Source organism: Engystomops pustulosus, chromosome 5 (assembly GCF_040894005.1).
Source record: "Engystomops pustulosus chromosome 5, aEngPut4.maternal, whole genome shotgun sequence".
NCBI lineage: Eukaryota > Metazoa > Chordata > Amphibia > Anura > Leptodactylidae > Engystomops > Engystomops pustulosus.
Genome location: NC_092415.1, coordinates 191,763,594 through 191,775,646, shown reverse-complemented (window position 1 = coordinate 191,775,646; position 12,053 = coordinate 191,763,594). Strand labels below are relative to the sequence as shown.

The 12,053-nt window shown below is 41.3% G+C and overlaps 1 protein-coding gene across 6 annotated transcripts in view; it reads left to right on the top strand.

Annotated features, from left to right (window-relative positions):
• SPAG6 (sperm associated antigen 6) overlaps window positions 1–5,213 on the top strand; it is a 114,875-nt gene extending 109,662 nt beyond the window's left edge. For 5 of the 6 annotated variants that reach the window (XM_072154184.1, XM_072154179.1, XM_072154180.1 and 2 more), the window contains 2 exons: window positions 2,692–2,837; window positions 4,949–5,213. In XM_072154184.1, coding sequence (XP_072010285.1) covers window positions 2,692–2,837; window positions 4,949–5,018 — 216 coding nt within the window. In that variant the 3' untranslated portion in view covers window positions 5,019–5,213. Of the gene's footprint in view, window positions 1–2,306; window positions 2,422–2,691; window positions 2,838–4,948 lie in introns of those variants that run through there. The other variant, XM_072154183.1, reaches the window with a different exon arrangement.
• The last annotated feature ends 6,840 nt before the right edge of the window (window positions 5,214–12,053 follow it).

Below are 12,053 nucleotides of genomic sequence, written 5' to 3'. Positions count from 1 at the left end.
ATTCCCTCTGTAGCAGTTGTAGTAGTAGCCTCACTTATTTTAGGCATGGAGGATCAGTGATGCAGAGACAGAACTTGGCGCCCACTATTCATCCCTTTATGTAAGTGGTGATACAAGCAATTTCTGCAGGGGGATCTGCAGTGTACTGAAGGCTGAAGGATCACACCTGTCATTGTTGTGAGGGGGCGATGGTGTAGAAGCAGTGAAAAGTCACTGTAGAAGCTGATGAATTTGACCCCTTCATCCGCTGCTGCCTCCTCCATCCGCCTCCCTGTCTTCTCATTCCCTCCTAGTATACTACATACCTATATAGTCTGATACACTGCAGCCTTCTTTTTGAACTATACATTAGGTCAGCATAGAAAAGGGACTTTCCTATTAGCCAAAAAGACATTGGGGCTCATTTACTAAGTGCCCGCAGACATCGGCGCCTGCTTGCACGCGGGCCGTCGGATAACCCGTCGGATTCAGACTACGCGCAGGATTTAACAGTTAGAATTGTATCGCAAGACACGCACATACAAGCACCGGGAAGAAGAAGGTGAACTCCGGCGTACCTCGGCAGGGAAGACTTCATCTTCGTCGGACCATCCGAATTGGGGATCGCGACAGGACCAGGTGAGTAAATTTGCCCCATTGTATTAACTATTTAGTTAATATGATAAGCCATAGAATACAGCAGACTTACAGGGGCACATTTACTAAGGGTCCGCAGCCGCGAATCCGTCGGGTCTTTCCCGAATATTTCCGCTTTGCGCTGTATTTCACTGGATTGTGGCGTGCGCGATCGATTTTTGGCGCAATCGCGCCGACTTTCGCGCGACAGAAATCGGGGGGCGTGGCCACTGGATAACCCGAAGGATTCGGAAAAACCGCAGAATTTAAAAAGCCATTTGTGTCGCAAGATCAAGCACTCACATACACCAGAAAAAAGCAGGTGAACTCCGCGCGGACCTCGGCGCAGCAGCGAAACATGGTGAATATCGGCGCACGGACCTTAGTGAATCCCGGCAGAACCCGAATCGGCGTCGGAGAACCTGCCGCTGGATCCCGACTGGACCGGGTAAGTAAATGTGCCCCACAGTCTTAAATGCAGTGTGTTCAGTACTGGATTATAATATAGGTGGTTTGGGAGGTAGCCTGGGGCCCAACCCTTCTAGGGGTCCCATGACCACCCAAACCTTCCACCAAATGTGATACTAAGAAGAACCTGCACCCATGAAATTCACGTATATCTGTTCCTGTTCTCAATACACATGTTCACAAGTAGCATTTCATGACCTTTGAAGGTCCTCCAAGGGTCCTGCAACCACAGATTGAAAGCAGCAGAAGGGACACATCCTCCATACCCCAAGAAGCTGATTCTAGGACCAGATGTAGGAAGTGATTGCAGACTTGTAGGGGCTATAATATTTATACAGTAAATGGCCCACAGCGTCTTTTAGTGAATTTAATCAAGTGAAAACCAGTTAATTAAAGTGATCACATATGTATCTTAATTCTCCATTAGTAACACTATAAAAGTGCTTGGACTCTCAGTGAACCTTGAATCTGAAGTTTTTACCAAACTAGAGCCCTATAGACTCCTGTAGGAAAGTCAATTTGCATGCATTTTCCCATGAAGCATATTTGAAACATGGGATGGACCTCTTCCAGTACTGATCATGTATAACTCGATGTAAGACAGGTTATCAGGCATCGTTTATCAAGCTAACTTGGTTTCTTACAAACCCTTTTTACTTTTCAGAAAGAGGTTTTGCAGCAGCTGAGCTATTTTGTATAAATAATAATGTGCCCTCTGCTATAAAGTATAATAATATGAGAAGTTGACATGGGATTGACATGTATGGATGTGCTCAGCAGGGCAGCCATCAGGGTGGGTTGGTGTGACTCGGTTCAAGGGGCCCCAAGTAGTAGAAGGGGCCCTAAGTTACAGAAAACTCTCCTCACTTTCCAGGTGCAGGGAACTCATTGTGTACACAGGGGTGGATGATCATGCTGTGGGGGGCCCACAAAATTTGCCAGTCAGGGGCCCCGGACTTCATAGTGGTGGTCCTGGTGCTCTGTGTGTGACTGTTCATATGGTCAGAGAACATGAAGAGACTTGTAATATTCTTATAATTTACAGTATGAAGTGCGTTATTTCTTGACATCTTATCTTGCTTTGCCACTTTCTCTGTATTTTCTATGTGATTTCTCATGATCTATATACACTGCTTGTATTTAGTTAGTCTTTCTGTATAGCCTGCTGACTTTTTCCACTTGGCTTTCTGATGTCTTCTATCTCTCCTTTCATTTTCTTCCAGCTTTTGTTGGGCAGATTCCTTCTGTCTGCGCTCTCTCCCACCTCCTTTCATCTGCACGGTCTCCATTCTTTACCTCCCTAACAATGTGGCGTACACTACACGACATGATAACTAGGTGAGGTCTCAGCAGCTGTTTTGATGTGATGACATTGTCAGTACTGTGTTACGGCTCCTTCCACATTGCCAGCGTCTCTGGTTGCTTTGCTTTAACTCTGGAACGTAAAGGCGAGAGGCCTCGGGGGTCTCCTTACTGAGCGTTCAGAAATGTATCAAGATGTTTGTAAATGTGTTGACATTTATAAGCTCTAATCCAGCGCGGTATGCAACGACACCCTGAAATTTTCTGTTCCTCACAACGTAAAGATTATCTGCTGTTCATTTCCAGGTTCTTCCGCATGACAGCAAGGCCAGGAGGCTCTTTGTAACGAGTGGTGGGCTTAAGAAGATTCAAGAGATCTCCGCAGATCCAGGCTCCCCTCTCCAGGAATACATCAACACTATCAATAATTGTTACCCCGAGGAGATTGTCAAGTAAGGAAACTGTATTCCTGAGAGCGTTCTACTGTGTGCATGGATTGCGCAGCGCTATGGCAGATGTGTCAGGATAGACAGTGCTAAGAGGAGAAAATTATAAGAGTAACTGACATTACATTACATATACAGGCGGTCCCCTACTTAAGAACACCCAAGTTACAAACGATCCCTAGTTACAAACGGACCTCTGGATGTTGGTAATTTATTGTACTTTAGCCTTAGGCTACAAAAAACAGCTATAACAGTTATCAGAGGTGTCTGCATTTAAGCTTTATTGTTAATCCTGGTTCTTATGAGAATCCAACATTTTTAAAATCCAGTTGTCACAGAGACAAAAAAATTCTGTCTGGGGTTACAATTATAAAATATATAGTTCTGATTTACATACAAATTCAACTTAAGAACAAACCTACAGAACCTATCTTGTATGCAACCCTGTACAAGAAATTGTGATCATGGGGGCTGAGTAAGTTGCTACTCATGGAAAATAGCTGATAAGAGTATTTTTATTTGCATAGTGGTACACATTTTAGAAATACTACAAGCTTGGTATAAATGGAATGTGTGCAACTTGCTGCCGGCAATAACGTATCAATTATTGTACACAAAGAATCCATCACTGTGTTGTCTTTTTTATACACTGTATCTAAGGACGGATTTCCCAAAATGCATCTCAAACTGTTTGATTAGGGCTCCAGAGATCAGGGGCTTCCCACAGCCGAGGAGATGCTGGATACCGACCTACACATATTTATTTGCATTAAACTTTATTAGTGTCCTTGGGTCGCCAGTACAGTTAAAAACAAGAGACTTTCTGGTCTGCCACTAAATTAGGGGGTCCCCCAGATTTAATGTATATGGAGAATATACCAAATCACAGGCTTATGACCCCTTGACAAGAGAGGAGCTAGCTATGAAAACTTTATAGCAATTACTGTAGCTTTAGTGAAGGTGTAGGGGTTCCCAATCTTCATAAATAAGAGGGAGGACTTGAGTTGGGGTACTGGAGTTTTAACCATTGCTGTCCTTCGCTCCTACAAAAAATATAGAGCAAGTGAGATGCACAACCTACAGGTCCTACTTTACTAGGATTGTGGAACAGGGTTGGACTGAGCCACCAGAGTACCACCTTCTGGTAAAACCAGGCTTTAACAAAATAATAGGTCCCAAAGATCCTCTTTAAGACAAATCGGTTTTGAAGCTACAAAGGCGTCTATTATATTCTGTTTAGGGTTCACCCTGCTCCATCTCCACCACTGTTCATATCAGATAAATTCTATACATATCTTACTAGTAATAATCACATATTGGCCTATGTTCTTGAGGGTATCGTTTGTTGCATGAGCTTTTATCAATGGATTCAGTTTGAGTTATTGATATATTGCGAAGTGCATGTCTATTCGGCCCCCGAAATTAAATCATGAGGACAACAGCCTCTATTCATGTTGTATTATGGGCAGTGCGATTCAAGTGTAGGTAAAGCAGATGGACTTACCTTCTTCAATATTACATGTAGCATATAGTTTAACATGTCCGGGGTGCACAGAACACAGCGCCAGCATTAGTATCCATGTGAACATGGAGGAACATTTGTCTCCTCCCATAGCTTCCATTTCCTGTGTTTGTTATATTCCCTTCCTGTCTATTATTTTGATTGACATTTGTCTCATCCTATTGCTTTCCATTTCCTGTGTTTGTTGTTTCCCTTTCCTGTGATCTCTGGTATGTTCAAGCACATATAAAAATGGACTTAGAACATTGAATGTTATTGGCGCCTGATGAAGGCTTTCGTAGGGGGAAGAAATGCCATGTCCATTGGAGTCTTTTCCTTCCCCGCAGCTCTTCCTCCACGTTGTATTATGGAAGTGTTCTGCCCCTAGAATCATTGCTTAGATTGAGATCCTTCATGGAGGTATAAAGCAACATCCAAGGTGACCTTGGAATCTTAATGTAAGAGTATTTCTTTTGGTGCCAGGTCTGTTTGTGGTACAAATGCTACAACAACAAAAACTCTTTTATGTTTATCTTCAGTAAATTGCACCTTAATTGACTTTTTATTCCTTTTGTTCTATATATTGATTTTCCTGTTATTATTCTTTGTGTTGCAGATATTACTCTCCTGGATACTCCCAGACGCTGCTGGAGAGAGTGGACCATTACCAGCCTCTTATTTCATGAGTTTCTATTTATATTTAGATACTTTTATTTTATTACCTTTATTGAAAATCTATTTGTTTGGAGCCCTATAAATATTTTATACTATTCTGTAAACAAAAATTAAAGACATGCTAAGGATCTGGGGCTTCTCCGAAAGTCGTACAGTTACATTTTTTAAGGGGCAGTCATAAAAAAATAAAATATAAAATGTGCTGACTTATTTTACCATGTTCTTTTAATTTTACCAAAACTATTGACATTCATAAACAAAAAAAAAGAACCGGATTTTTGAGCATTGTTATGGGCAATGCAAAAGACTGATATCCACCCCATACGACATTGGCTGTAATCGAACGTTTGGAGAACATTTCATTGTATTTGGCCATTTTCAAACATGTTGCCTCTGGAATTTTTTAGTTTTGCTTGACCTAATAGGTGGAGACTAGCTGTTCTGATGTCTCCCATACAATGCACATGGAGAAAATAGGAGATTTGGGTCTTTATGCCCACATCCACACAGTCCGTATTTCGCATCAGTATTTGAAAGCCAAAACCACAAGTGGAATCTATACAAAAAAATATATGCATGCATAATGGAAAGATAGGCTGAATGCTGAATAATGACTGTGTGGAAACCTACTAATTCCCTAGTCACTCAAAAGTAACAGCAGCATTATGATTAACATATGTAGAAAAAAAACACAGACCTAGTACAAAATACTTCCAAATCTTTGTCTCTGGCTCACTCCTGTCATACATTTCTATGGGAATTTTTAATTTGATGCTTTGGTGAGCTGCAGCCAGTGATGTCACTGGGGAAACACGCTGAACATCAGCAGCTGCCAATCACTACATATGCAGTGTGATACGTCCTTTCCCCCTGTTGTAAGGATACGCCCTTGGCCTCTGTTGCAGGATATGCCCTTACCCTCTGATGTAAGGATATGCCCTTACCCTCTGATGTAAGGATACGCCCTTAGCCTCTATTGTAAGGATACGCCCTTAGCCTCTATTGTAAGGATACGCCCTTGGCCTCTGTTGTAAGGATATGCCCTTGGCCTCTGTTGTAAGGATACGCCCTTCGCCTCTGTTGTAAGGATACGCCCTTCGCCTCTGTTGTAAGGACACGCCCTTGGCCTCTGTTGTAAGGATATGTCCTTGGCCTCTGATGTAAGGATACGCCCTTAGCCTCTATTGTAAGGATACGCCCTTGGCCTCTGTTGTAAGGATACGCCCTTAGCCTCTATTGTAAGGATACGCCCTTAGCCTCTATTGTAAGGATACGCCCATAGCCTTTGCTGTAAGGATACCCCCCTAGCCTTTGCTATAAGTATATGCCATTACTCTTTGTTGTTAGGATATGCCCTTGTTGACCGCAATTTCAAGGACAATTACAGGAATTCTTCTGACGGATCCTTACAATGGATACATTAAACGAGGTTGGGGGTTGTAAAAGAAGTTTGTTAATTATAGAAAGATGCATTTTTCTCTCATAAGATATATTTCTAAATTTCTTATAGTCAGCTGTACTGTTTATTTATGCAAATTGTTTTTGGGAATTTTACTGATTTCTCTTAAATAGTTGTAACCTGTATCATAAATGAATAGTGTAGATGATAGTAGTAAACTCTGTAATATACTTCAGTAAATAAAAATTCTCCCCTGTCCCTTTATATTCTAGCAGTTTGTATAAATCAGCTTTCTTTCCTGTACACCACTGACAGCGAGATAAGAAGCGACTTTTCTAATGACTTCAGTCACTGGAAAGTCTTATGTCAATAAATAGCAGAATTTTCGAGACCTGTAAGAGTTCATGTTTAGCCTTTTTTCCTTATCACTATGCTGTGGACACACCTTCAGATACACTGCTCACTGCAGGAGAAAGGAGGAGCAGAAAAGTGGTGCCAAAGATTAGTTTGTGCTTATAAGTTAGGTCTACATTGCAATTTTCCAAACATTGCAAAACCAAGAATATCAATCTTATACTCGCTTTATCACACATCCAGTTGCATTGTGAGTGGCTATTTGTCATCACACTATGTTGCAGGAAGTCCCAAATATATATATTACGTCAACTGTTATATTGTAGACACAGCTATTTTGGAGTCACATTTGTGACTGATTCCGATTCCATACTTGTGATGAATCTTTCACTGTATGGTGACTTTAAAACAATGACCTTCAGCTTCAGTTATAAACCACATGTGACCATGGCCTTTTGTGAGCACAGATGGATGGTCCCCGCATAACATGGGTCCAAATTAAGTCAACCGAGAGTGAGATCATGCCTTATATTTAGTTGCATTAAAAAACAGGGATGAGAAGACTTAAATGTGTCACTTCTGTACTTCCGGGAATTCCAGGAGGCTTTCCTGATCTCATGATGGAATCTGATCATATTAACATTGGTGTTGTCTTATATTCAAAGCAGGAATTTTAAGTGAATCACTTTAGACCTTTTAGTCTTCCCAATTGGCCTAGAGAGATCATTGAAATGTGACGCATACTATTTAGATATAGTTTTAGCCTCTTTGTACATTGAAAGGGACTCAATTGCCGTTCCTGCTATTAATACACAAGAGCCATTTCAGGACCTTTTGAAGGTCCTCTAAATGTCCTGAAACCACAGATTTAAAGCAAACCAAAAGAAAACATCCTCCATTCCTCATTAAGCTGAATCTAGTACCAGATGTAGGAAGTGATTCCAGACTTGTAGGGGCTGTAATATTCATACAGCACAGGACCCATGGCGGTCTTAATATGTCCCTGAGTTGAACATTAGGATTGTGATCCCTTCTGGGTACAAAAACCATAAGAACAACCAAATTTGAAAATGTCTGTACATGGAGATGGCTCCAGTAGCCTTAGGACTGAAGTCACAAAGAAAGGATCAGATTATCCTGCACATCAATGGGATGGAAGACCAAGGATATTTTTAAAGTCCGATAAAACCAATATAAAGGTAACACAAAAAATCATAGACCACGATTATGTCCTCTTGATGAATGAGGGCGGTTCAATAAGTTCCCGTGTTTGACGGCAGAGGGCGTTTCTGGGGGAAGTTGGTGTTATCATCGTGTGCTGCCATCTATCAAACAACGGCAAAACAAATTGCAGACTAATTGATTGGTAAGTTTGGATTTGGCGCCCATTTGAGTAAGACATGTTCCGTGATTTTCGCTAAGATGGAAAAAGAGCAGCATCGTTCGGTAATTTGCTTTTTGTTTTTGGATGGGAAAAAATGCGAGGAGATAAAAGCAAATTTAGATGCTGTTTATGGGGACACTTCGCCATCTATGACCACAGTTAGATATTGGTTCAACGAACTTAAACGTGGGCGAACATCCGTTTTTGATGAGGAGCGACCAGGACGCCCGGCAGACGTGGTTACCGAGGAAATCATTCAAAAAGTCCACAACATGATACTCGCTGATCGATGAATGAAAGTGCGCGAAGTAGCAGAGGCCGTAGGTGTGTCGACCGGAACGGCAATTAATATTTTACATTAAAAGTTGGTGGCTGCATTTGGTGAAAAAGAAGGTGCTGTTTCACCACAATAACGCACCAGCACATTCATCCGGAGTTGTTGCCGCCAAACTGCATGAATTGCGTTATGAATTGCTGCCGCACCTCCCGTATTCACCCGATCTGGGTCCCTGCAACTTTTTCTTGTTACCTAACATGAAGAAAAAAATTTGCTCATTGCTGAGACAGAGACGTATTTTGGAGAGTTAGACAAATCCTATTTTTTGGAGGGGTTAAAAAAATGGAAGGAACGTTGGGAGAAGTGTATCTTTTTAAAAGGGGAAAAATAAAAAAAATATTTTGAAAAAATGGTGTCTTCATTTCTAACACGGGTACTTATTGAATCGTAGGTCTGCTTGGTTTTCCTTTTGCGTTACCTGCATATTGGTTTTATCCAATTTCAATAAAGAATATGGACGCGCTGGATAATGTCTCCCTTCCTCATTACAAAGACCATACTAAACAAAGTTTGACTTGGAAAAAGCAAAAAAATTGCAACCCTGGGCATTGTAGCGTTTACATTTTTGGACCAAAATCAACTGATGCTAATATCCAGGCAGTGGGGGGATTATGTTGTGGAAATAAAATGGAAGTAACTTCCTCTATTATCCTAATAGTTTCACCAAAGTCCTGTTATAATACAGAGTTTGGATGGACTTGTTGGAACTTGTAGTTCTACACCGGCAGCTGGGGAGCCACAGGAAGCCTAGTGTACAGGATGCCCGAGTGTGTTTTCTTCTAGCATTGTACTGTCATCTGTGAACAAAGAGAATAATTGACTTCTAATGAGCCTGTCACACAGTCATCTTAACTCTTCAATCGCAGCTGTAACCCCGCAAGATCTATATCATATACACCCCCGGGAAGAAGCTGCTTAGCACTTACACCACTGTTCACTTTCAAGGTAGATATTGAATATAAGGGTTTATTTAAAACATTTAGGTTTGTACCTATTTCAAAAATTCTAAAGAATACAGAAATCGACCTCCATAGGGCAGACATAAGCTGCAAGTATCTCCTTTCAACGTGTATGGATACCTTTTTTTGTAACTGTGTAAAAAGCAGAAGTGGGAAGATTATGAAAAGCTTAAAAGGAAATCTACCATCAGAATCCATCATGATAAACCAGGGACATTACTCATAGATCCAGGCACCGTGACTGTGGTAATCTTCTTATATTTGTTATCCGTAGTCTCCTGCCTTCTAAAATCAACGTATATAATTATGCTAATGAGCCCAAAGGGCTCTTGGCGGTGTACGTACTACAGCCAATCCTTGCCCTGACTTTACAGGCTGTTACACTCTCGCTCTACTTCCTCAGCACTTCCCGCCTCCCTCTACCTGATGTAATCTCACTTTAGCAGATAGAGTTTCAACACACAGTGCGAAGGGGGAAGTGCTCCTGTAACAGCCTGTGGATCTGTAGCTTGAAGGAGCTCTGGTATTGCCCTCCTGATCCCTTAAGGCTCATTCGCATAATTTTAAAAGTTGATTATAGAAGGAATGAGGCCATGGATAACAAATATAATAAGATTACTGCAGTCACTGTGCCTGGATCTATGAGTAATGTCCCTGGATTATCAGGATGGATTTAGATTTCCTTCAAGTAATAGGTGGACTTTATCATTTGCCATTCCCCAACCCATACAGCGTATGAGTTAATATACAATAGAATGTAAACCTCGAATAATGCGTGGTGTTCTGTGATTGGTCCATATAGCTTATCCCCACCCACTATCACTTCCTGTATAGAAAGGACCCTGATTTTTATCATGTGCTGTGACCAATCGTTATATATTTAAGGAATTAATAACCCACTAACTTCTTTGCTCTGTTGTCATTCGGTATCTGTCTTTGGATCCCGTTATCCGCGTCCCTTCATCTGCCGCACGTTCCATTTCTTTTTATCTAATGTCAGAGCTCTCTGGACAAGTAGCCGCCACTTTTCAGCAGCCTATTAGCCGAGCAGCACATAGTGGCCTCTTTTACTCTTCAAGCAATTATTGCCTTTCAGAGTTTGCCGTTTCTAGAGCGCCGGGGCTGCCATTAGCGCTCTCCATTTAGCTTCCACCTAATCTTTAGGTCCAGAGATTACTCTGACCAATTTAGCCACATTTGTAAGTTAATTGAATTAAGCTTTCTAAGTGCAGAATCTGAAGATTTACTGCAGAAATACAGGAGTGAAGCAACTTGCAATTATTACTAATGAGGAGCAAGGACTTGTAAGGTCGGGAGATGTTGCCTGTAGATTCAACCTTTACACGTCCATGTGCATGAATTAACCAAAAACACAGGTTCAGTCTAGGAGAACATGACCATGTATGCTACATTATTGGTTAATGGTCAATTTAGTATTGTAGTTTTATTATCAGAATCTATATATCTACTAATAGGAGGGTTAGGATGGACTTACTGCAGTTATTGTCTAACTTCTTGCCCAGGGAAGATGCGGTCCCTTCCTTTGGCCCAAACCCCTATCTCACACTTTTTGTTATTTTTTTGGCATTTTTTTTGACATACGGCATAAATATCTGATCGCTGGGGGTCTATCCAATGGTTTCCACCTCTGTTCCTTTTTGGTGCCAACTGCACTAAATTTACTTCTATGGAACAGTTGGGACAGCCATACTGTATATTGTTGTGGAAGACCCATAAAAGTGTATGAAGTAGAATGCACTTGTGCTTCTTTCTGTATGGTGCCCTCAAAGGGGTAGAGAAGCATGTCTGCTTTCTTCCAAAAACAGGTGAATGGAGCTGAGTTGCAATATCGACACATGATCAGGTGTGGTGCTGTTTTTGGAATAAATCGGCCATGTTTTTTCAATCTGTGGACAACTCCTATAAGGAGGGCCTCTCACTTGTTATCACAATTGCTGGTGGTCCCAGGGGTGGACTGGGATTACTGTGTATTTGATAGAACAATACTATACAATATCCCTTATTGACACATAATATCTGACACTATGATATATAAACAAATATAAAATTATACAAAAAATTTCATACAAATTCAACGTAAAGGAACCTACCATCAAGAATCTGCCCATTAAGGAGATCTGCTGGAAGGTTCCCTTTAACATCCTAAGCCCTAAACTATCTTTGTTTAATCAGTTAATTCTTTCTAACATGATCTAAACTTTATCTAACTAATATGCAAATTTTCGGCAGAGTCTACTTTGGCGTGGACTAGCCTAACGGGGAAAGGTCTAAGCTGGGAGTAGCCTTTTCTCTCACAGCCCGGTGAGGCCAGTTCACGCCTGAACAGCCTATGCTGAAAGTTTACATTTTAGTTAGATAAAGTTTAGATCATGTTAGGAACTATTAAAAGATAAGGGAAAGATAGTTAAGGGCTTAGGATGTTAGAAGGAACCTACCATTGGATCTACCTTAATAGGTAGATTCTTGATGGTAGGTTTCCTTTAAGAACAAACCTGACTTATCCTGTACGAAACCCGGGGACTCCCTGTAGATATTGGGGCACATTTACTTACCCGGCCCATTCGCGATCCAGCGGCGCGTTCTCTGCACAGG